A 23,904-nucleotide genomic window follows, 5' to 3' on the forward strand; every position below is an offset into this window, starting at 1 on the left:
AAGCTAGCTGATAAGATTTTTTTTTAATTTCAAAAGGGTACTAAATATCACCTCTATATTGCTATGGACCTCTGATTCAGAAGGTCAAGATCATGACTCACTCCTGTTTGACTAAAAAAAAAGATATTGAGAAGAATCTATATTTAATGTAGGATGAAGATCAACAGCCTGAACATAATCCAAAGCAAGACATGTATACACACAATAATTTACCTTTATGGTTTACTTTCTCAAAATGTATGCAGCACATACATGTGAACCAATATTTAAAGGCACATATATTAAGCTTACCAGATTTTTTTTCAATGAATCCAGGGACACTTTTCAACTTCAATGGATTTTGTATGGGGACTGATCTGTAAATCTGGGGACTGTCCCTGGGAAACGGGGACATCTGGTAACCTTAACATACATGCATAACCAGTTACCTACTATTAATACAGCTTAGCAAGCTTTGACACTATCCATTTTAATAAGCTCAGAGCAAGGCAAATGGAAAGAAACCGTACAGAACAAGTTGAGAAAAGCTCGACTATATACATGCCACATTTCACAAGCCATCTTCCCCCAGCACCTCCGCACTAACAAACCTCCTATTGCTAACAAAAAAAATATTTAAAAGCTGTAATGTTTCTGGAGGCTTAACAAAAGACATACAGTGGAACCTCTACTCACGACCACAATCCGTTCCAGAGGCCCGTCCTTATGGCAAAATGGGTCGCTGGTAGAAGCACCATTGTGCACAGACGCATTTGGCAGCAGCCCGCTTCTGCGCATGCAAGAATCATGGCAAACTCGGTGTTTACTTCCGGGTTTGCTGTGGTCGTGACTTGGAATGGGCCTAAATAGAGTGGGATGTAAGTAGAGGTTCTATTGCATTTTTGTATAGCAGAAGCATACTTCAGAGCATAACAGGTTGAAATAGGGCAGTCAATGTGGGGTCCTCCATATGTTGTTGCATTTCAAATCTCATCAGGCCCAGTCCCCAGGGTGAATGGCCAAGGAAAATGGGAGCTGTAGTCCAACAGCACCATGTTGACTATCCCTGGCTTATACAAACAAAACAATGCTACAGTTTAGGCCATACTAGGGCAACTCGTAGCCCATCTAGGATAAGGAAAACTCTGATCCTAAACCTCCACTGCCATGCGTCTACACTGTACTCATTTCATGAGAAAGGCTTTGGGAGTAAATCCCGAGGAAAACTCTGTACCCATTGCCTTGTGGCACATCTTCGGGCTAAGGCAGGCATAGGCAAACTCGGCCCTCCAGATGTTTTGGGACTACAACTCCCATGATCCCTAGCTAACAGAACCAGTGGTCAGGGATGATGGGAGTTGTAGACCCAAAACATATGGAGGGCTGAGTTTGCCTATGCCTGGGCTAAGGAGTAAACCCTACAAAAATCCTAAGATGGTTGGATTGTCTCTTGTACCCCTCCTGCTGGTACCAAATGTATTGCTCTGCTTTTCTTTGGACCACATCTGTGAAGCTGAGAGGAAGGTACTGTCGTCTGAATAGCCCAGGACACTGCCCAGGCTTGTGCCCCAGAGAGGTCACTATTAATGCAGCAAAAACAACGCGGGAGGCAACAGTTATGACTCACTGGTCTCTGCAGCCACAGTAGGTGCTGTGGTTCTCCAGCGGTCTGACTTCACCTCCAAAGGCACACTCTATTGCATCTCATGATGGATGTCAACTCCAACTCCAGTAAGGTCTAAATTTATGTTTTCCTATTGTTCTGAACCAAATGAACCTGGCTTCCTACATCAACAATGTCTTAAACAATGGTTTATAGGAATGGCTGTGTGTAGCATGCAATGGAAATCTCCAAAGCAACCATCTAAACAGAAGAGGATTGATAACATTTGGGAGGCTATGATTATGGACAAACTAGAACTGTGCAGGGACTCCCCAGTCCTCCCTGTAGCCCTGATCTGTGGCTCCCATATCAGGGTGATTCACCCTATAACAGCAATAAAAGTCTGTGTTGTTTTTAAGTGAATTTGCTGCACTAGAAAGACAGAGCACCTAAAGCTTTAGTATGCACTTGAATCCCTCCTGAAAAACACGGACAGTCCAGAGTCACCCATAGAAAGCTTGAAAACCATTGGTCTAGACAGGCCTTGAATGTGGACCAAACCGTCTCTTCAGAAACAGAAAACCAAACCAAATTGTTGGTGCTGCCTAGAGATAGCAAGCAATGAGAGACAGGGGCACAGAGCAAGAGCAACTGTTTTTTTTTATAATATTTTTTATTGATTTTACAAAAAATTTTTAAAACAATACAAACATATAAAAAGACATACAAACACGCATAGTTTCATAACTTTTTTTTTCATGAACCTTGTTTCTCAGACTCCCCCATACCTCCCCTTTCTGCATCCCAATGTCCAAAATTTTTTAGCAACTTCTAAATATTTCTGTCAAGTCTCTGTCCTTTTAATCTTTCCTTCAGTCTAGTCTTATATCGCTGTAATCCTTTCTTTCTTAAAACCTCGACATTCTAACATTCATCAAGTTTATAATAGTCCTTAAGATAGATTTTAAATTTCTTCCATTCTTCTTCCGCCGTCTCCTTTCCCTGATCACGGATTCTGCCAGTCATCTCAGCCAATGTCATATAGTCCATCACTTTCATCTGCCATTCTTCCAGGGTGGGTAGATCTTGTGTCTTCCAATACTTTGCGATAAGTATTCTTGCTGCTGTTGTAGCATACATAAAGAAAGTTCTGTCTTTCTTTAACACCAATTGGCCGACAATGCCCAAGAGAAAGGCCTCTGGTTTCTTAGGGAAAGTACATTTAAGTACCTTTTTCATTTCATTGTATATCATTTCCCAGAAAGCCTTAATCTTCGGGCATGTCCACCAAAGGTGATAGAAAGTACCTTCAGTTTCTTTACATTTCCAACACTTATTGTCAGGCAAATGGTAAATTTTTGCTAGCTTGACTGGGGTCATGTACCACCTGTAAATCATTTTCATAATATTTTCCTTTAAGGCATTACATGCCGTGAATTTAATACCGGTGTTCCACAACCATTCCCAGTCAGCAAACATAATGTTATGACCAATGTCCTGTGCCCACTTAATCATAGCCGATTTAACTGTTTCGTCTTGTGTATTCCATTTCAGCAGCAAATTATACATTCTTGACAAGTACTTAGTATTGGGTTCTAACAGTTCAGTCTCTAATTTTGATTTTTCCACCTGGAAGCCAGTTTTTCTATCTTGTTTGTAAACCTCCATTATTTGATAATAATGGAGCCAATCTTGTACTTTTGGTTTCAATTTCTCATGACTCTGTAATTTCAATTTATCTCCATCTTGTTCCAAAATTTCCCAATACTTTGGCCATCCGGCCTCCATATTGAGTTTCTTCACTGCCTTAGCCTCCAAAGGTGACAATCATCTAGGGGTTTTATTTTCCAACAAATCTTTATATCTTATCCAAACATTAAACAATGCTTTTCTGACAATATGGTTTTTAAAGGTCCTCTGCACCTTGATTTTATCATACCATAAATATGCATGCCAACCAAATGCATTATTAAAACCTTTCAAGTCCAAAATGTCTGTGTTCTCGAGGAGCATCCACTCTTTCAGCCAGCAAAACGCTGCTGCTTCATAGTACAATTTTAAATCCGGCAGGGCAAATCCCCCTCTTTCTTTAGCATCTGTCAGTATTTTAAATTTAATTCTGGGCTTTTTGCCCTGCCAGACAAATTTCGAAATGTCTTTCTGCCACCTCTTGAAACAGTCCATCTTGTCAAGAATCTGCAAGGTTTGAAACAAAAATAACATTCTAGGCAGTACATTCTTGATAACTGCGATTCGACCTAACATTGACAATTTCAAATTTGACCATATTTCTAGATCTTTTTTAATTTCTGACCAACATTTTTCATAGTTGTCCTTATACAGGTTCAAATTTTTAGGTGTCAAATAAACCCCTAGGTATTTCACCTTCTTAACCACTGTCAAACCTGTCTCTTCTTGAAATTTCTCCTTCTCCATAACTGTTAAGTTTTTTTCTAAAACTTTAGTTTTTTGTTTGTTCAGTTTGAATCCAGCTACCTGGCCAAATTGTTGAATTATCTCCAACACCCTTTTTGTACTAGTTAGAGCAAGAGCAACTGTTGACCAGCCTGCCAGAAACCTCTTATGTAGCTGTTGGAAGACTGGGATCAAGCTAGACAGGGTACAGAAAGACATGGTTGTCATGACAACTATCCCAGCACAGATGCAGCCAAGCTGAGATGGGAGCTAGTCCTGACAACAGATCCCTCTCCTAGCAACCATGTGCGTTTCTCAGGATGGGGGGGGGGGAATCAGAGGCCGAAGAATCCCATATTTATAATCTTCTCTTTTTAAACAGGATTGCTGTACCTCAGCAAGTGCCCCATTAACAAATTGAGAGCTTCTCAGCCTGCTACTAACAATCCAGTTGGATTTTCTAAAATCCCAGTTTTATGTAGGGGAGAATTGTTTATTTAACACACTTCAATCCTGCTTTTCTTCCAAAAGACTTTGGGTGGAATTCAACACACAGGGAATATGCACACAGGGAATGAGGCCTGCTTGCACAGGGGGACTTTCCCCCTCTCCTCTACCCACATACCCCCTAAACCTAGTCTGGGTTTCCCCCAACCCTTCTACATTTAGGGGGCATGGAAGATACATACTACATTCTTTTGGCAGGTTTCATTGGCGGGCTCAACAGATGAGAGAAAATATTACATAGATTTTGCTATAATTTGGTACTAATCATTATGCTTCCGATACTATACATAGCATACAGTCTGATTAGTTGAAACTATGTGTGTGTAGTTTTTAATTCAAGCATGCAGAGGAGGATGTGTGTTTGACAAGAAGCTGTAAATAAAGTGAAAGGTCACTGTTGAGCTCAGTCTTTCTGCACGCACAGCACCAAATAATTGGGTTAGCCTAGACTGAATGACATTTAGCAAAATACAGGACGCCATTTAATAGGATAGTATGGCGACTTAAGTGCTGGTGGCACTGTGATCTAAACCACTGAGCCTCTTGGGCTTGCCGATCGGAAGGTCAGCGGTTCAAATCCATGCAACAGGGTGCGCTCCCGTTGCTCTGTCCCAGCTCTTGCCAACCTAGCAGTTGAAAGCACACCAGTGCAAGTAAATAAATAAGTACCGCTGTGGCGGGAAGGTAAACTGCGTTTCTGTGCGCTCTGACACTCGCCGCAGTGTCCCATTGTGCCAGAAGCAGTTTAGTCATGCTGGCCACATGACCCGGAAAGCTGTCTGCGGACAAACGCCGGCTCCCTCGGCCTGAAAGCGAGATGAGCGCTGCAAACCCATAGTTGCCTTTGATTGGACTTAACTGCCCAGGGGTCCTTTACCTTTACCTACCAATTTGAGCTTGCATCCTGTACAATGATAGCTACTGAGGTATTTCCACCAGTAGACTGCAGATGGAAGCCAAAGGAAGGGAATTCACACCCTTACCTGTAGGAACCAGGGAGCAGAAATACACTCCTGGGGGAACCGTTAATGGCCACCATTTAATACCTATTTGGTGTATTAATATGAGTTTGCCACTGCCCAGTGTGTGAGAAGGCCTTCAGTACTTCTCACACAAACAGAAGTCTTCCCAGGATTTATGTCCTGCACATATGCTCAGATTCCACTCAACCAGGGAAGCAAGCAACCCTCCTCCCTCTTCCAATTGCTGCTGATAAAACGCCTCCTGGGCTGAGGAGCCAGGCCTCTCTGCCACAAGCCTCCTTGGATGTAGTTTATGAGCCAATCGAGACAATGTGGGAGTAGCAATTCTTCACGTGGCAGGCAGTCTCCACTCCACTCCACAAGAAAGAGAACTGAGTATCTGCCAAAAGAGTCCCCAGGCTAAGTCAGTTAATTGGTTTCTAGGCAGACTAGCTATGCCAGTTGCAGCCTCATCACATGGATAATGGCAAAGTAGTCACTGTTTAAAAGAAGGCGGCGGCGGCAGCAAGCCACCTGGTTCTCTCTTCTAACTAGGCCCTGCTGATGTCAGCTAGCTAATGCCACGAGGGCTACAGACAGAAGGGGCACTCCGTGACAGCACAGCTTTGCTGCATGCTGCCAGTTGCTGTGAGCGTCACCAGCAGACAAGACAGACGTCCTGGCATCTGTGAGCTGTAACTGAACCACAAAGGCCAGTAACAATCTCAGCTCATCGCTGGCATGCGGCTGTTAGAAACCACCCAGTCTGTCACCATACCAGTAGTCTGGGACGCTGTTTCGTATGCTGATCATGGACACAGTTCTTAATGAATATAGAGGGTTTGGGGAGTCTGGTTTATTTATTAGATATTAGGCTGGTTGACAGCACTAACAAATTCACTAGAATGATGAACAGGTTCATTAATTCTTTGGAGATTTGAAGCATAGATTCTGTTTTTGCTTGCCTGCTAGTTTTCTTCCTTCCCCTTCTTTATTCAACTGTAACCCAGTGGGTAATGCTTGCCCTTTTTAAAACGTTTGTACAGTGCTGAGTTTTGACAGCAATAAGTCTTAATAATGCTTGACATTCATATATTGCTTTAGATAGTGTTCAGAGCAGTGAGTGGGTGAGGTATCCACCATAGCCACAGCTGAGAACAGGCTAAAATATTAACGATTTACTTAAAATGAAATCAGAAAATTAAATCCTATTATTTCTGAGCCCATTCCAAAGTTTAGACCTTGCCACATGAGTGATGGCATCATTGGGGATACAGGGGTCTAAGTACCACTCCCAGCCTCTTACCAACAACCCTTTCACTCAAGTGCTTTAATTCATTTGTTGGAAACTGAGATGCAAGGCTACCAGACTAAACCAAAATTACAATTCATTCCCTAGAATGCCTCCAGTATCTAGCTGGTGTGTATAAAAATATACTGTTATAAGTTTGTTGAGGGGAGCCCCAAACCCTAGAAATTTGTGTTGCATTGGTGGGCATATCAGGATTTAAACACTCATTCTGAGTCTTCTCCACAAATCTACATTACAACATCATACACCGAATAAGGCACACATTGGCACCAGATCCACACTGGTGCTGTGGAGCATGTGCAAGATTCCTTCTGTGCCAATGAGGATGGCAAGCTAAGAACTTGAGCAAGAAGGCGGCAGCAGACTTTATTTAGAAAGGAATGGTGGCAACACATTTTTGCTATGAAAGCCCAATTCACCACAAAGCTCTGAATAGGTACATGGTGTGCTGGTCTGAAATTCACAGACCCTGCAAGAGGAAAACAAAATAGGTGCAACATACCAGCTGCTGATCTGATGATGTGGTTTTCAGGAACTCTCTCTCACAATTCACACTTGCTCTTGCCTTCTTCCTGCCTTGAACAAGCATTCTGCATGACTTCTCTTTCCTTTCTACTCCTGCATTATTTCTTCATGCTCATTTTTCTTCTTTAGTCACACTGCATACTTAGGTACTACTGTCTTGCTTCACATAATGCAATTCCATGGAAATCTATCCTGACTCCGACTGTTCTTGAGCCACATTCTGACACCTGACATAGTGACATAGATACGCTAAAAACCAGTTGCTTGATCCATCTAGTTCCCAACTCTAAGCCTTGCTTGATTGGCCAGCGATCTTGTGCAGACCATGTTCACTGGCAGGCTCATGGCAGGTAATGCTCAATAAATTTGGTTACTATTGATATATGATCTGTTAAATCCTGGAACTGTGCTTCCTGGACTAAGAGTAAGAGCTGCATCTTGTGTAACCTTTGAAAGATATGCTTGCAAATATGTCATATCCATAAAAACACAAAAACAGAAGCATTCAGAAGAGTAGAGAATGCAACCTCTGTCATTTCTACTTCTGCAATTTTGCTACACATGTGTTTTATTGCTCTCAGAACATTAATAGAAGCCTTTTAGGCTCCAAACCTCTCTTTGGGGCATACTGTATATGTGAATCTAGCATTTATGGATTGTCCTTTATTCTTGTAAGCCACTTAAAATATTTCATTGTGAAAACAGGCTAAAGAGGATACTTTTAACAAGGCAAAGAGTGGCTCTGAACCACTAAACAGGATGCTGGAATTTCCCTCTGACCTTGGCTAAATCTTCCAGTTTGATAGCTTTGAGAGTGCAATCCTGCTTTCCCACTTCTGGGAACTCCATCTATGCCCTGTGCAAAACTCCCAGCAGGTCAGAGCACTGAAGTACCAATTTACTGTTTTTCACTGCAGTTAACATAATTAAAATGAAAGCCATGACTGACCTATGTTAATCCTCTGTGACTGGGCCATGGCTTCACGGCTGTCTTTGACAACTGCTGTACATCCCATGCTCTTATCTTACTCTCAATTTGAGCAAAAAAAGGGGGGGTTGTTAACATTCAAAGCATGTGTTCAGTTTCTCCAATTTTCAGTTTGGTTCATTGTATAAGAGATTACAGATAGATACCACATTTTATTTTAATAAACAAAAAGCAGTCTTTCATCTGAATATCACCAAGCGTTTGCCATGAACTAGCTACCTTCCAGGTGAGGACTCCTCTAGGCCTCTATAGTAGATGAGATACAAAGCCCATGAGCAGATGCTGAGGATGCCCTTTGAGGCCCTAACTCAGGGATGCAAAACCCATGTTGTAGGACTCCAACTCCCATCACCCCTGGCCAACACAACTGCCCTTGGCAACCATCCAAAATTTGTGGCTACCTTGAGCCTAGCCTTCTCAGATTAGCTTCTGTGAGCAGAGACTTCTGGTTCTGCAGCACCTCCTACCAGGAGTGGACCTTGGTAATATGCCACAGTGTGGCAGGCCCATTTGACACCCTCCTTGCTGCCCTCACAGCACCGCTTAAGCTGGGCTTTTGGAAGGAGGTGCAAGGCTCTGGAAGGGTCCTAGAGCTCTCTCACCTCCTTCCTAAAACCCAGTAAGCACCTGCCTAGCTTTGGGAAGGAGGACTCTAGGACCCTCTCACATCCTTCCTGAAACCGGGCAAGCTCTTACCAGGCTGTGAGAAGCGCCCTCCGCAGCTGGGCACCCAGTACGAATGCACTGCTCACATTGCCCTAAAACTGCCCCTACTACCTGAAACTGATATTTAATCTTCCATGTGCCCCCATTTCAGATGCTCCATTGCTCATTCAAGCTGATTTTTGCATGAGCATTTCCATATGCAATTCAACCAGCTGAGTTGAGGGTTCATTAACTGTGAAATAAAAGAGAAATCCCAACCTGGCTAACAAAGGACTGTTTTTTAATTCTATTTTATTTGTCTGTTTATGTTTACAGAAAGCAGAAGAGTTGTATGATTCAGTCTTGAATTAGACTTAGATTAGATTTACTTGCCTTCCAAAGATGGGGGAATCTGTGACCTTCCAGATGGTGCTGGACTCAAACTCCCATCATTCCAGAACTCTGGCCATGCTGGTTGGGGCTGATGGGAGTCCAACATCCAGAAGACCACAGGTTCCCCAACCACGGCCAACTGTCAGCAGCTCTTATGCCATCTGTCTTGGATGCTTTACTTGAGATTCCTGCATTGCAGGGGGTTGGACTCAGGGACCCTCTGGGTCCCTTTACAATTCTAGGATTCTATTTTCCACTACTGCTGCCTTAAAATCTGCTCTAACTTGACATATCAGAAATTGAGGCCTGGAATTATTTATTTAAAATATGTATACCCTGCCTTTTGTTCCACCAGACTTATCACAGCAGACCTACAGCACAATTTAAAGTACTGTACCACAATAAAAGTAATTTCATAGATCAAAGCAACCACGAACTAAACAGCAGCAGCATGTGCAGCACCAATAATCCACAAGAACTCGGACCACAAAACCTAGCAGGCAGTACACCACAACTCCAGAACAGAACAATCTAAAAGATAACTGGGACAGAACAAGACAAGTTCATCTGGGGTGGGAATTCAACGCTACTACTGAAAAGGCCCCATCCACTCAGGTCTCTGCAGATGACCTGAGTGACTGGGAAGGTTTATTCAACCTTTTGCCATTGAGTTCTGACCCTTCCCCCTTACCTATGAGCCAGTCGTTTCTGAAACTAGCTAGTTGTTCTGAAAATAAAGTGACCAGAGCAATAGGCACTGTAATGAAACTGAATTTCATTTAACATTATTAAGCAGAAACAAGCATGGTAACTCTGAAACAAGGAATTTTCTGAGCTTTGCATATACAGGTACTATTGAAGGGGTACAGTTAGGGTTACCCCAGAAAGCCCTAAAAACTGTTTGTGAATTCCCCCCCCCCAGCCAGGCCTCGGAGTACGCATTTTAAAAACTGCATATTCCTCTAAGACAAAAAGCATGAGCTAAGCAGTCCTCTCTGTAACAAAAACGCTGTAACAACTCAGAGCTGAGAACAGTAAAGCTTTTCGCTTCCCAGATCCAAGCTAACCTTGTCCTGGTACATTGACTTGCAACATACTTCCGGGAACAGAGTCAGAGAACGAAAAGCAACATTTCTATGTAAGAATCTGTGAAGGGGGAGAGGAAAAAAGGGGTTTGAAAAAAGGATAAAACCTGCTTGTAAAATGTTTTCGGCGCGGCCTGTCTTTTGTGAACTGAATCACACAGGTGCCTTCTGCCCCCCCGGATGGCAGAATAAAACGCTCTTTCTCTGGATTAACCCCCTGGTGTTGTTTGGCTCCTTTTGTCTCTGCTCGGGTGCAACAATTATTCCGACCCATGGATTAATAAGGCTACACTATGATGGTGGACTAAACTGATCATATGAATTACAGTTGCTGAGAACAGGGATATATATGCATAGCTGACTGTGGAAGCACTGCTTTTCATTTACATTCTTTCTTTGTAACCTGATAAAGCAATCCACTACTTTTATATTTAGGGAAAGTCATCACCATTCATATTTGTTTATTTTCATCATTCTCAGGCTTTGTCTCTGTGCAATGCCTAGGGAGTATAATTTACTCTGCCAGTTCCCTTGGCTATGCTAGCGCATGAACTGTTGATGTCACTCACTGACATCTTCCTCAGGGCAACACTACAGGCCACGTTCTTCTCTTGCATCATGTCTCCTCTAGGACTCTGCTCTTAATTAACACTTTGAGACATTTCAGCTCCCAGCAATAATACCCAATGTAGTGATTAGTGATGGCTACAATAGCATGCCATGTCATTCCAGTCTTTAGGAGACAACAGTGTAACTGTAGATACACACATGCCTGGATTTCAAATATGAACACCTGTGCATCACTCAATGGCCACTTAGAAAAATCAGTAAGCCAAGCAGGCAGCTCCTAAAAGACACAAATACAGGTAGGAAGCTTGTAAGAACCTACTCAGGTTCAGAAGATAACAAGAGAGCATCACAAGCATAACAAAATACCCCAGGGTAGGGCAGCACATCGAGAAACGATGAAGCCTAGTAATGATAAAGAAATCAGCTGGCAAATCAGATGCAGGAAGCACAACATGCCGTAATAGACTGGACCACCGCAGAATGAGAAACAAAACACTCTTAATAGGGCAACCACAGAGACTACCAAATCAGAAATTAAGAAATATTAGTTTACAAGAATGTGCAGCAAGGAGCAAAACAACAAGGTTTTGAAGGCTTCAGGACATTGCAGTGTGCTGTGCCATATGAGCACCTAAACAAGGGGACACCATGTATACAAGATTAATGAGGCAGTTTCCTGACTCAGAAGTAAGAGTCTTGGTGGCTTGGAATGCTTGCTGGAATCCAAGATGGTCCTTATGGCCCCAGAAATTCTTTTGCTTGAATTTTAGGCTAAGAAGCAGGTAAGTCCTCCAAATCTCCCCACCCCAGGCATCCATTTACTTTCAGTGGTGCTCCAACAAAAGTGGAAGAAGCAGTTCCCTCACAGACCCTGGCACCAGGCACCAGATATAAGAAGGCCACAGACAGAAAGACTTCCCTTCCTTGCTCCATTCCACCATTGCCACTGGAGCAGCAGGCCAGATAAGTTGTGTGTAGGAGAGAGCCAGGCTTTGGACAGTCTCTGGAAGGGACACATCAGATCCCAGCATGCTCACAACAACGTGACATGGCAGGCATTGATTTAGCTCAGAAGGAAGGTAAGAATAGCAATAAGCTTCTTTTTGAACTGGGGCAGGAAGAATCTGGATTTCTAAAATTCTGAGCCTGACCAAGCAGAGTATACTCCATCACCACACAAAGTTCAATCTGAATGCTCAGAGCTAGTAATGCATTATGACTTAAGGGGAAAGGATCAGACTGGTGCATAGAGATCCAGGTCTCTTGATTTCTAGTTCCAGCCTCCATGGTCAGTGGCGGAGCTTCATGCTCCAGCACCGGGGGGCGGAGAGCAGGCGGGGGCGTGGCTGGCGTGCACCCCGGGGGGCATGGCTGGCACGCACCCGGGGGCTTGGCGCGCATCCTGGGGGCTTGGCGCACCACCCGCAGGGGCTTGGCACGCATCCTGGGGGCGTGGTACACCGCCTGCAGGGGCATGGCGCCCAGCAGGGGGGCAGTCATGATGGCACCCCACCTTGATTGTGGTGCTGGGGGCGGTGCACTCCCCCCACCCCCGCGTCCTCCGCCAGTGTTCATGGTGAAAGCAGAATCCTGCAGGATCCACACACTTACACTTGGCTCCATCGCCACTTTCCTAAGAGCTTTGTGACCTACAGGTGACATTCAAACAGCCGCTTAGACTCAGGAGTCCAAGAAAAGTTGGTCTAGGAGTCTGCATATCTTTGCATAGGCATTTTCTGCCACAATCAAAGATCACAAGACAATTGATTTTAGAGGGTATAATCCCAGTGAGCATATTTTATTGAGGGCATTTCAGATCATTTCAAAAATTCCCACCCAGCGTTCATTAAACAATCCGCATCTGAAAGGCAATGGGTGGCCAAACCTATTTCAAACAGCTGCATAGGTTTTAGTGTGGCTGCTGCAATGGAGTGAGAGAAATCCTGTGTGATTTTAAAGAAAATTGATTAATAGAAGCCATGGGGTCCCAAATTGGATGTGGGCTGTAGTAACCCATTACTCCCATGGCATCCTTTGATAAAACCATCCCCATTGTTAGCATAGGGTTGCTGCTGCTGTTTTTGTTCATGAGCAAGTCTCACACTGCTTGTGATTCCTACCCATGGTCTGTCATTGCACCACTGTGTATTTATGCAATACAAGTTATTTTGTAGTGTTGTGTGTCTTTTTAACAGGTTTTTGAGATTTCTGATTAGCATAAAATATATCCATGTCACAAGCATCAATGTAAGAGTATCAAACAACCTCTTTATACTCCTGTTTGCCATCTGGCAAATGGTCCCCAGTCCGTCAATCAATAGCCTAAGCATCTGCCCTCTGCTAGCCAACTAAGAAGTGGATTTTCCATCATAATGTCCCAAGTCATCACTCTGTCTATATCTCATCCTATACACGTCAGGATAAAACTGCCCAGGATTTCACAGGAAAAAACCAAACAACAGACATGCTTCATCAACTGAACATGAAGACTCAAGGGGGCAAAGTTACATTAAACAATTCAGAAATATAAACAAGAAAATAACCAGTCTATACAAACCACCAATGCTGTTGATCTGTTACTCAGGAGTTTTTCAATTTCTCGGGCTGCACTTTCTACCAGCTGCCGTGCATTGTTGGCCTCCACGGTATATAAGTCTGTGTTTCGCAGGTATATCTGAACAAGGACACAAAAAGAGGCAGTCAGGCACTGTTATGAGGCTTAGCATGAACAATAGAAAATTCATGGCACATAAGCTGAATTTCTCCCCCACCGGCGAGCAATTCTCATCTGACACTGGTGGTCCTATTAGAATCAAGGTGTTGTAAAACATCTGGCACTTGGTAAAAGTTGTAAGACAGAGATGAGGCACACTTTGATGTTACATCTCATTGGTTTTGCTTTTAACATCCCAGAGATGCATGAACTCATGTGTACTTAACTGTGAAGCTCTTAATGCTAAATAACAACTCCTCTGTCATGAACACCCAATGTAGGGCCACTTTGCATGTCTCCAAGGATGCAGATGTTTGCCATTAATAGTTTCGTACACTAGTTTCAATACAGAGGACTTCATCACCTTTATCTTGGTTTGCTAATACTCCTCCTGTGGGTTACATTATTTATATTCTCACTTTTCTGGTGGGCACCTGAAGTGGAGCGATGCATGTATGTACTTTGATCACTCAACACTTAATGACTCAAAACTAAAGCCCTGCTCAGCCAAACTGCTCATGCATTCTACCAACATAGGAGCAGGGCCACACCAACTAGTCTCAGCCCTGACCTCATGTATGCTAACTAGCCCCACTCCTGGCACCAATGCATGGGTGCAAGCATATATAGGCTCCTTCCCTGTAGACCAGGAGTTGGGAACCTGTGCCCCTGCCACCCAAGTGGTAGGGCATCTGTTTTGCATGAAGGTCCCAGTTTAAATTCCCAGCACCTAAAGATAGGACCAGAAGAGACCCCTGTCTGAAATTCGAGAGAGCCACTACTAGTCAATGTAAACAATACTGAGCTAAGATGGTCTGAGGTTTCTTTATTTCTGATGTTGCTGGACTACAACTGCCATAAGCCCTGCCCATGGGCTATGCTGACCTGGGCTGATGGAAACCCAACAACATCCAGCAGACCACCAGAAGGTGGAATAAGATGCTATGGTAAAAAATCTCTTTGGTAGGAAACTATTTCTTTGCTCCTTTCATAGACCTATGCTGTTAGGAGAGACATGAGGGAGAATGCCACCTAAGATTGATAGAAAGAGAAGGTTAATTGGGAATAAAATGAGCAAATGCCCCCAGAAACCTGCACACAAGATCAAAAAAAAAAAAAAAGGTAAGCCTCCGAATTAATTACAATCAACAGTTTTACTACTGACATCAAGAGGATGTGCACTGCCGTCTATGAAAGCAGATACCTCAAGGCTAAGTAAGTAAATAAGGAAAATGCATTTATCAATTCAACAGATGGCCTGAGTTTACACAAACATTATGCCCCTGCTTACTGGGTGTCACATTGTCTCAAGGGGAGTAAACTCAGGCAGCATAAACACAGGCCTAATTCACTGGCCAACTTCCAGCAGCTTCTGGCACACAATATTTCCAAAAATAAGCAAAAAACCTATTGTGGTTTGGAAACTGTCAACAAACCCAAAAAGCAGCTCCAAGCTTTCCTATTATTTCACTAAGTCTTGTCAATCTAGCCCTGACTGAAAGTGGTTTCCCAGCATCTCAGACAGGGGTCTTCCACCCCACCTGCTACTTGATCCTTTTAACTGGGAGGTGTCAAAGGTTGAACATGGGATCTTCTGAATACTAAGCAAGTGATCTACCACTGAGTTTTGTTTCATTTTTAACATTGCATATCAAAAGTACATCTAATTCCATCCATCACAACCCTTATTCATTCATTCACTCACTCACTCACCCATTCCCTGCCCATCTGGCTGGGTTTCCCCAGCCACTCTGGGCGGCTTCCAACAAACTATTAAAATGCAGTAGTCCATCAAACATTAAAAGCTTCCCTAAACAAGGCTGCCTTCAGATGTCTTCTAAAAGTCTGGTAGTTGTTCTCTTTGACATTTGATGGGAGGGCGCTGTCCTAGGGGAGATTTTAAAATGCTGGGGGTCGGGAGCGTTCGCTGCCGACCCCCAGCATTTTAAAATCTCCCCCTGTCCCGTAGCTGGGGGTCCCGTAGCGCTGCTGCGAAGCCGGGCGGGGGGGGACACCTGCCCCAGCCGCCGGGCTTCGTAGCGCTGCTGCGAAGCCGGGGGGGGGGGACACCTGCCCCAGCCACCGGGCTTCGTAGCGCTGCTGCGAAGCCGGGCGGGGGAACACCTGCCCCAGCCGCCGGGCTTCGTAGCGCTGCTGCGAAGCCGGGCGGGGGGGGGACACCTGCCCCAGCCGCCAGGCTTCGTAGCGCTGCTGCGAAGCCGGGCGGGGGGGGGACACCTGCCCCAGCCGCCGGGCTTCGTAGCGCTGCTGCGAAGCCGGGCAGGGGGGCGGGAACACCTTCTGAAGGCGGGCGGGGGGCGAAAGTCTTTGTCCCCCCCCTGCCTGCCTTCCCAGGGGCTTTTAAATCGCCCCGGACAGCGGAGAAGTCCTCCGCTGTCCCGGGGCGATTTTAAAATGCCGCCCGCCAGCATTTTAAGATCGCCCGGACAGCGGAGAAGTCCTCCGCTGTCCCGGGGTTTTTTAAAATGCTGGGGGTGGGAAGAAAAGCCCTTGTCCCCCCCCCCCCCAGCCTTCAGAAGAGGTCCGGGGACAGACTGTCCCCGGACCTGGTCTGAAGGCGGTTTCCCTAGGAACGCATTAATTGATTTTCAATGCATTCCTATGGGAAACCGTGCATCGCAAGACGAAAAAACCGCAAGACGAAGAGACTTGCGGAACGAATTAATTTCGTCTTGCGAGGCACCACTGTATAGTGCCTCTGAACAGGTACAAAATCTCCATTCTGAGAACACAGTTTGTTTGTTTGTTTGTTTGTTTGTTTGTTTGTTATTAACTTTATTGCCCGCCTTTCAACAGTTTAAATTTCAGTATTAAAAGCAGTTAAACAAGCCTAATCCAGCTTGAATATATGCAATTTAAAAACAAACTGATTCCCCTCACAGAGCTACAGTTCTCCAAGTACCCTGAGGTGAGGGATTGGCTGTGAAACCATTCTGAGAACTGTAGCTGTGGTTGGAATAGGGGTCTCCTAACAATTCCCAGCCCCTTTAAAAAAACCTACAGCTTCCAAAATTCTTTTGGGGAAACCATGCCCATTGAAAGTGACCTGACACTGCTTTAAATGTATAGTGCAAGTGAGGCATGATATTGTCTTGGTTGCCCTGGTAGATGGCCTATACCAGCAGTTAGGCAGGAGGAGTATGACCCTTTCAATATTATCAACCATGGTAACCTTGTGAAACACCTGGGCAGCATGCGGCCAGAAGGAGCCATTATGTGCTGGCTCCTGTCTTTCCTAGGTAAAGGTTGTACCAATACTGTTCAGCTCCATGCCCATTGGCTTCTGGGAGCCAGTGCTATACCCTGTCCCAATATTATTCAACATCTACAATGTTGGCATCACTGACACTTACCAGGACGAGGCAAGGGCAGGTGACAGCAAGGTCAGGGCTGCATGATTGCACCAGCAGGAGCACTGGATTGGCCCTGCCCCATTTCCACACCATCCCAGGAAGCAACAGTGACACCAGCATCAGAAGGGCAATTGTGTGGCACCAAGCCAGCATTCTGTCTCCTAATGGTAGAGGTGGGATAGGGGTATGAGTGACATTGATATATTGATGATACCAAAATCTGTTTCTCCTTTTCATTAGATTCCAGAGAAGCAGTGAAGGTCATAACCTATTTACTGTGAAGGATAGTATGCGGGTGAGCAAGCTGAGACTTAATCCAGGCAGGAAAGAAGTACATTTGTCAACTAGGAAATCGGATTCAGGTGCACTGCTTGTTTGGGACTTTCCTTGTTTGTGGCTCTGGAGTGATTTTGAACACCTTGGGTTGTGCCCTTGTCTGGAGAAGGCAGCCTCAACTGGATTATTATTTTTTAATCACTTGACCATAATTCTGCACCAGCACCAATGGCTCCCAATTTGTTTTGAAGTTCCATTCTGCCTTTAAATCCCTAAACAGTTTGTGACTAGGATACTTTAAAAAGGATATATTTCTCCTGCATGATGCTGCCAGCATCTCAAGGATCATCAGGGAGGGGGAGGTCCTTTGTGTCCCACCACCAAAGAGTGGTTGGAGAATTCATTGGAAATGACTTTTACTGTTGCAGCAACCAGACTTTGTCCTGAAAGCCCAGATGATTTGTTCTTCAATGGTGTGTCATCAGCTGATAAAAAACAATTCTAATGTGCAAGGTATTCAGCTTGAGATAGCTGACTGTTTTAATCCTAGTTACAGTATTGTCTGTTTTGCTGCTCAGCGATGCTTCTTAAATCTGGATATTTTACTGAAATTTTTTTGAGACTCAAATGCTTATATTGAAACTGTTGTTGGTCACCTTGAAAATTCATGTGAATTAAAGTTCTTTGGGAGGAAAATATTTTAAATAACTAAATGTGTTCCATTCTTATGCTTCATACAAAGTAGTCAAAAGGTACCCAAAATTTATTATTTTTCAGCTGCTTCTGTGGTCTAGAGTCTAAAGAACTCACTGGAAGCAGTGTGGTAGTTTTTACCAAAAGCATACAAATTAACAAAGCCTTTATGTAAGTTTTTCAATTAGTTTGCTGTTTTGCTAAAAGCTCTTCAGGTTGATGGCAAAATCCTCCCACATTTATAAATCCATTCTCTAAGGTCATCATAAGACCAATTTTATGTCAATATACAAGGATGCTTCCAACTCAGGAGAGAGAGTGCCCTTGTTATTATTCCCTTACTGTTCTTCATATGCTGCATATTTATTCAAAGTTAAAGGTAAAGGTACCCCTGCCCGAACGGGCCAGTCTTGACAGACTCTGGGGTTTGTGCGCCCATCTCACTCTATAGGCCGTGGGCCAGCGCTGTCCGGAGACACTTCCGGGTCACGTGGCCAGCGTGACAAAGCTGCATCTGGCGAGCCAGCGCAGCACACGGAACGCCGTTTACCTTCCCGCTGGTAAGCGGTACCTATTTATCTACTTGCACCCGGGGGTGCTTTCGAACTGCTAGGTTGGCAGGCGCTGGGACCGAGCAGCGGGAGCGCGCCCCGCCGCGGGGATTCGAACCGCCGACCTTTCGATCGGCAAGCCCTAGGCGCTGAGGCTTTTACCCACAGCGCCACCCGCGTCCCCTATTCAAAGTTAATGGCCTGTAATATTTTCTGCATGTTGATACAAGGCTGCACACAATGCAAAAGTCTCTGCCTAATGTGCAAAGAGTTAAGAAGGCTGCCAAACAGCACGTCCTTCTACTCCACTCTGTCTTCAAAGACACATTTTACACATCTCTCACAAAGAGCCAATTACCTCACTTGCTCTTAAGGCTACCATGGGGAATTGGGACATTTTCGTATGAATTAAGAGAGAGGCAGATGAGGCATATAACAAGAACACATATACAGTGGTCCCTCTTAATGTTTCACATAAAGCTTCCATTGCTAGGGTCTGAGGTGTCATTGATTTATTTTCCCTACTTGTGATGCTTAATGAAGTTAAAATAAAAATTTCAAACAGCCCTGCAATACAGAGATACACAACTTTTGCTTTGCTTCTGCCCGTAACCCATCACACACAAAAATGGAATGCAAGAATGGCATAACCAAGTCTGAAATAACTCACAAGCCAAAAAGCTGACCAAACATTAAGATAGCTAGACTATGAGGATGATTTTGTGCGCCAGTGATATGGCATTGTTCAACGGGTGAAGAGATAAAATGAGACAGTAACACACATACCCCTTCAAAACATGGCATGATTGGTTGGCGTGAAGAAATAAAAAAAGCTTATTAAAGGCATTGAGGGGTATTTAACTAATATTTATTTACCTGAAGAAAGCTTACTGCAATTAATGGGCCTAACTGAGTCATGATCATTAATTTCAGTGGCTCTACTCTTTGTTAAATACCACCCATGAGTTTTAAATATCTCTATCAAATCTGAAACTTTAAAGTATCACATGGTGTACTATTGTTTAAAAAAATGTTTTCTTGTGTTACATTGTTAAATAAATAGGTTTTTTTTACAAATAAATAAAAATAAAACGCTGCCAAAATGTTAGGAGTGGCCCCAAATATTTTGCTTCTTGAGGCAAGAGACAAAATGGCGCTCCTGTCTTTCCGCATATAGAAGCTGACCATTATGGCAACTGACTCTTACTTCAACACTACTGGTGGGAGAGCAAGCTAACTTAGGAAGTGTGGCTCTGTCCTTTGACAGCTCACTGCTGCCTCCATGCCTTTTGGCAGGCAAAAGCAAACTCGGCCCTCCAGATGTTATGGGACTACAACTCCCATCATCCATAGCTAACAGGACCAGTGGTCAGGGATGATGGGAGCTGTAGTTCAAAACATCTGGAGGGCCGAGTTTGCCTACACCTGCCTTTTGGCATTGGCCTTCTGAGGCAGTTGCCTCACTTCGCCTCATGGTAAGGCTGCCCCAGTATACCAGTAGAAACATATGCTTCTTAAAAATACGATGGCAGACATAACTGAAGGCCTTCCGCTTTACTGACTAATATGTCCTGTACAGTCTGAGATTCGCACAAGGCTCCTGGGAAGCTATCCTGGCAAGGCTGGCTTGCACTGTGGTTTACACAGCTTTAGACATTAACACCAAAAATCATCATGCCTCTTTAAAGACTATTTTTTATGGCACAAATTTTAATATACTCAGTCCACTACTATAGTCCCCAAGGGCTTTTGTCGTAATAAGGCTTAATCTTTAAGAAGCCATTAAAAACATGTTCTTCCTACAGGAGTTTAAACATAGTCACACCGCTTTGGAAATCCTGTGCACGTGGTATAACTTTTGTACTAAAAACCCAAGAATTCTATATCCTCCAACATATACCACAGATGAAAATAGAGGTGATTATTGTGTTTTTGTAACCAGACAAGAGGCCACTGCCTGTGCCACATACAGACTGACAATTATTTTCCTCCTGGTGCTGTGGGTTAAACCACAGAGCCTAGGACTTGCCAATCAGAAGGTCGACAGTTCGAATCCCCGTGACAGGATGAGCTCCCGTTGCTCGGTCCCTGCTCCTGCCAACCTAGCAGTTCGAAAGCATGTCAAAGTGCAAGTAGATAAGTAGGTACCGCTCCGGCGGGAAGGTAAACGGCGTTTCCATGCGCTGCTCTGGTTCGCCAGAAGCGGCTTAGTCATGCTGGCCACATGACCCGGAAGCTGTATGCCAGCTCCCTCAGACAGTAAAGCGAGATGAACGCCGCAACCCCAGAGTCGGTCACGACTGGACCTAATGGTCAGGGGCCCCTTTACCTTTACAACAGCCTAACTTGTACTAGCTTCTGAAGCAGGGAATGTTTTCTTCAGTTGCCCATCTCCTGGCACATCTAGTAATGGCTTTGGTAAATGGCTGATGAACTGCCCCTCCGAGATCCTGCTTTCAGGAGGTGGCTGAAACTTGAAGAACAAGTGAAGCTGGGATGGTAGAGAATTCTGTCAGAAACAGCAGCAGAAATTCCCACAATCTGCTTATTTGTCAGAAGTGAAGAATGGAAACCATGAAATGCATTAGTGGTTATTTCAGACCTTAAATATTGCACAAATAATTGTGTTATTTAATGCATTGTTTTTTATGTCTCCCTTCGGTTGAAATGCATTGAAATTAATCACATAATTTAGTACCTGTATGTAAGATTCAGCTACAGCAGATAGGAAGATTAATAATGTAGCTTTTAGCAGAAGCCAAAGTGTAACAGAACAGAAACAATGCAGACTGTAACAAAACCATGGTGGGACAGAAATCATGGAGGCCTTATAACTCTTGTGTGCATTTTTGTGTACACTAACAATGTGTTAAAATGACATTCTCTTCACACAATGTAAAAAAATAAAGACAGTTGTTTGCCAGGAAGAAATATCAGAAAACCAAGAGTAAGTCTAGAGAATAAGGACCACTGTGTTACGTATATGAAATTCACACAGTGGCAGCTTAGGAATTTACTGCATCAGAACATGGAACAAGACAAGGAGAAAGTACTTGAAACTGCATAATTACCTTGCAAAACTGGGGCCATATTTTATAACATTTCAGGGGAATAACTACTGGCGTTGCCTGTTCCAAGCATGCCTATGCTGGAGCATCTTAGCTTTCTGATACCGTGCTTCCTAAAAACAATACTTTCCATTTCAGAATATCTATATACACAATATTTCTCTTTTTCTCCCTTGGTTTTTTTATGGTGACTTGTTGTTGTTGTTTAGTTGTTTAGTCGTGTCCGACTCTTCGTGACCCCATGGACCAGAGCATGCCAGGCACTCCTGTCTTCCACTGCCTCCCGCTGCTTAGTCAAACTCATGTTCATAGCTTCGAGAACACTGTCCAACCATCTCGTCCTCTGTCGTCCCCTTCTCCTTGTGCCCTCAATCTTTCCCAACATCAGGATCTTTTCTAGGGAGTCTTCTCTTCTCATGAGGTGGCCAAAGTCTTGGAGCCTCAGCTTCCTGATCTGTCCTTTCTCCCAGTGTCCTGCTGCTTGATAGACAAGACACAATGGATGTACAAAACTCTATAGAAAACTTTGTGCTTAGCACATGTTGTCAATCTGAAGAAATAAACCCAAAAGAATAGAGATGGTGGGACATATTTAGAGAGATAAGAAAGATGGATACTAAGTAGAGAGAAGCTTGCTCTTCTAATGTCCCATGGAAACATGGAACACATCACACAGGATTCTGGATCAGGTTCATATAAAGTAGGTCCATGGGTGATTTGTGCATCTTTCATGCTTCCCACCTAATGGGAAATCATGTAGCTCCTCTACTTTGAGATGTCTGTGTTCCAGATGTCAGGGAAGCACTTTTTAAAAAACTAAATTGAAGGCATGAAAAGAGAATGGTCAAGTCAGTCATACACCTGCTTTCTCCACACTGGTAGAGATGTCTGAAGCTACTTTCAGATACACCCCAGTAAGCTGAAGTGCAAGGCCCTCTCCTCATTTGCTTGAGATACAAATTCTACTGTGGTCTGTATCTTGTGAAACATGAGCCATAGCCCTGCAGCAATTTAAAGTTTTGACATGATTAGACAAGAAAAGATTACATCCCACACAGTTTCCTTTTCATACACATGAAGTCTAAATAAAATGTCAGTAGTTTTCAAAGTATTCCATCTTCTTTATTATTTAAATTAAAACAGACTCAAGAGGGGAAAAGAAAATAACCTCAAAGATAAGCTATAGCTTCTTCACACACTCACACTTCAGTAGCCCCATTTCTGAATGATTATTGTCAATAACAGAGTATACAGATGTCTCCTCATTTTCTTCAGCTTGACTCTATGAAAGGCAGTTTGCTTTTTACAGATGGAGAAGTCTGGAAGATGATAACCACTTGCCAATGGCTACATAATGAGACTACAGCTAAAGCGGGTCTTGAACCCAGGTCTCAAACATCTGAATCCCACTCGTTCTGTACTGATGTGAGTGACTCTCACACCAGAAACCTCCAAGCCAGACCCACTAACAGAAGTGAATGTTGTCTAAGCTGTGACCTGTCTTCAAGTTATATGACTAAGGGGAAATAAAGTGCAGACTGCCAACTGTGTCACTTTGCACTGCTCATGATGACGGCCCTTTATGGAACTTCTGAGAGAGAGCCTACAGGCCTTGCCATTCCTAGCATCCATGGGTGTAAGCGGAGCCTGTGGTGCGGGCAAGGGCTCTCCCTGTGATTTTGAACCCTGTGTTCTAAAGGCTGTGAGTCATGGGAAAAGTCTACACTGGGGTAGCTAACATGGCACCTGTCAGATGTCTTCACCAACACTTCTCAGCATCCCTGATCTTGGGCCATGCTGAGTTGGGCCGCCAGCAGTTGTAGTCCAAAACATCTGGAGGGCTACACATAGACTATGCCTGTTCCTCAAGAACACAGAAGGTCCCCTATTACAGGTGTTTCCCCAATGTGTGGGTGACGAGTGGGGTGGTAGGGGATGGGACAGTAGAGATAGGACCTCACTCTCCCCTTCCATGTGATTACAATGACATGGAGCTGAATGCCCCCAAAGAGATGATTTACTCATTGCTCCTGAGATACTATTTCAATACACTGCGAGTAGGGGCTTTTTTGTTATTTTTGGTAAGGAGAAGCATTCAGGCATATGATCCCTTGCCTGGAGTCCGGTGTGGTCTAGTCTAGCAAGAGTTATTATCCTGATTGCCTGGCTTAGCTCTAGAGCTGAGCCCAGACTGATCTTGCAGCTATCAGCATTCATTTGTGTTTACAAAATGTGTATAAAAATT

At 44.0% G+C, this 23,904-nt stretch overlaps 1 protein-coding gene across 5 annotated transcripts in view; it reads right to left on the bottom strand.

The window, feature by feature from the left end:
* The window catches only part of CACNA2D1 (calcium voltage-gated channel auxiliary subunit alpha2delta 1), a 366,139-nt gene that overhangs the window by 265,181 nt on the left and 77,054 nt on the right, over window positions 1-23,904 (bottom strand). For all 5 annotated transcript variants that reach the window (XM_081210645.1, XM_081210644.1, XM_081210643.1 and 2 more), the window contains exon 3: window positions 13,542-13,658. In XM_081210645.1, the coding sequence (XP_081066771.1) occupies window positions 13,542-13,658 (117 nt within the window). The remainder of the gene's footprint in view (window positions 1-13,541; window positions 13,659-23,904) is intronic.

Source organism: Podarcis bocagei, assembly GCF_964188305.1.
Source record: "Podarcis bocagei genome assembly, chromosome: 10".
Classification (NCBI taxonomy): domain Eukaryota; kingdom Metazoa; phylum Chordata; class Lepidosauria; order Squamata; family Lacertidae; genus Podarcis; species Podarcis bocagei.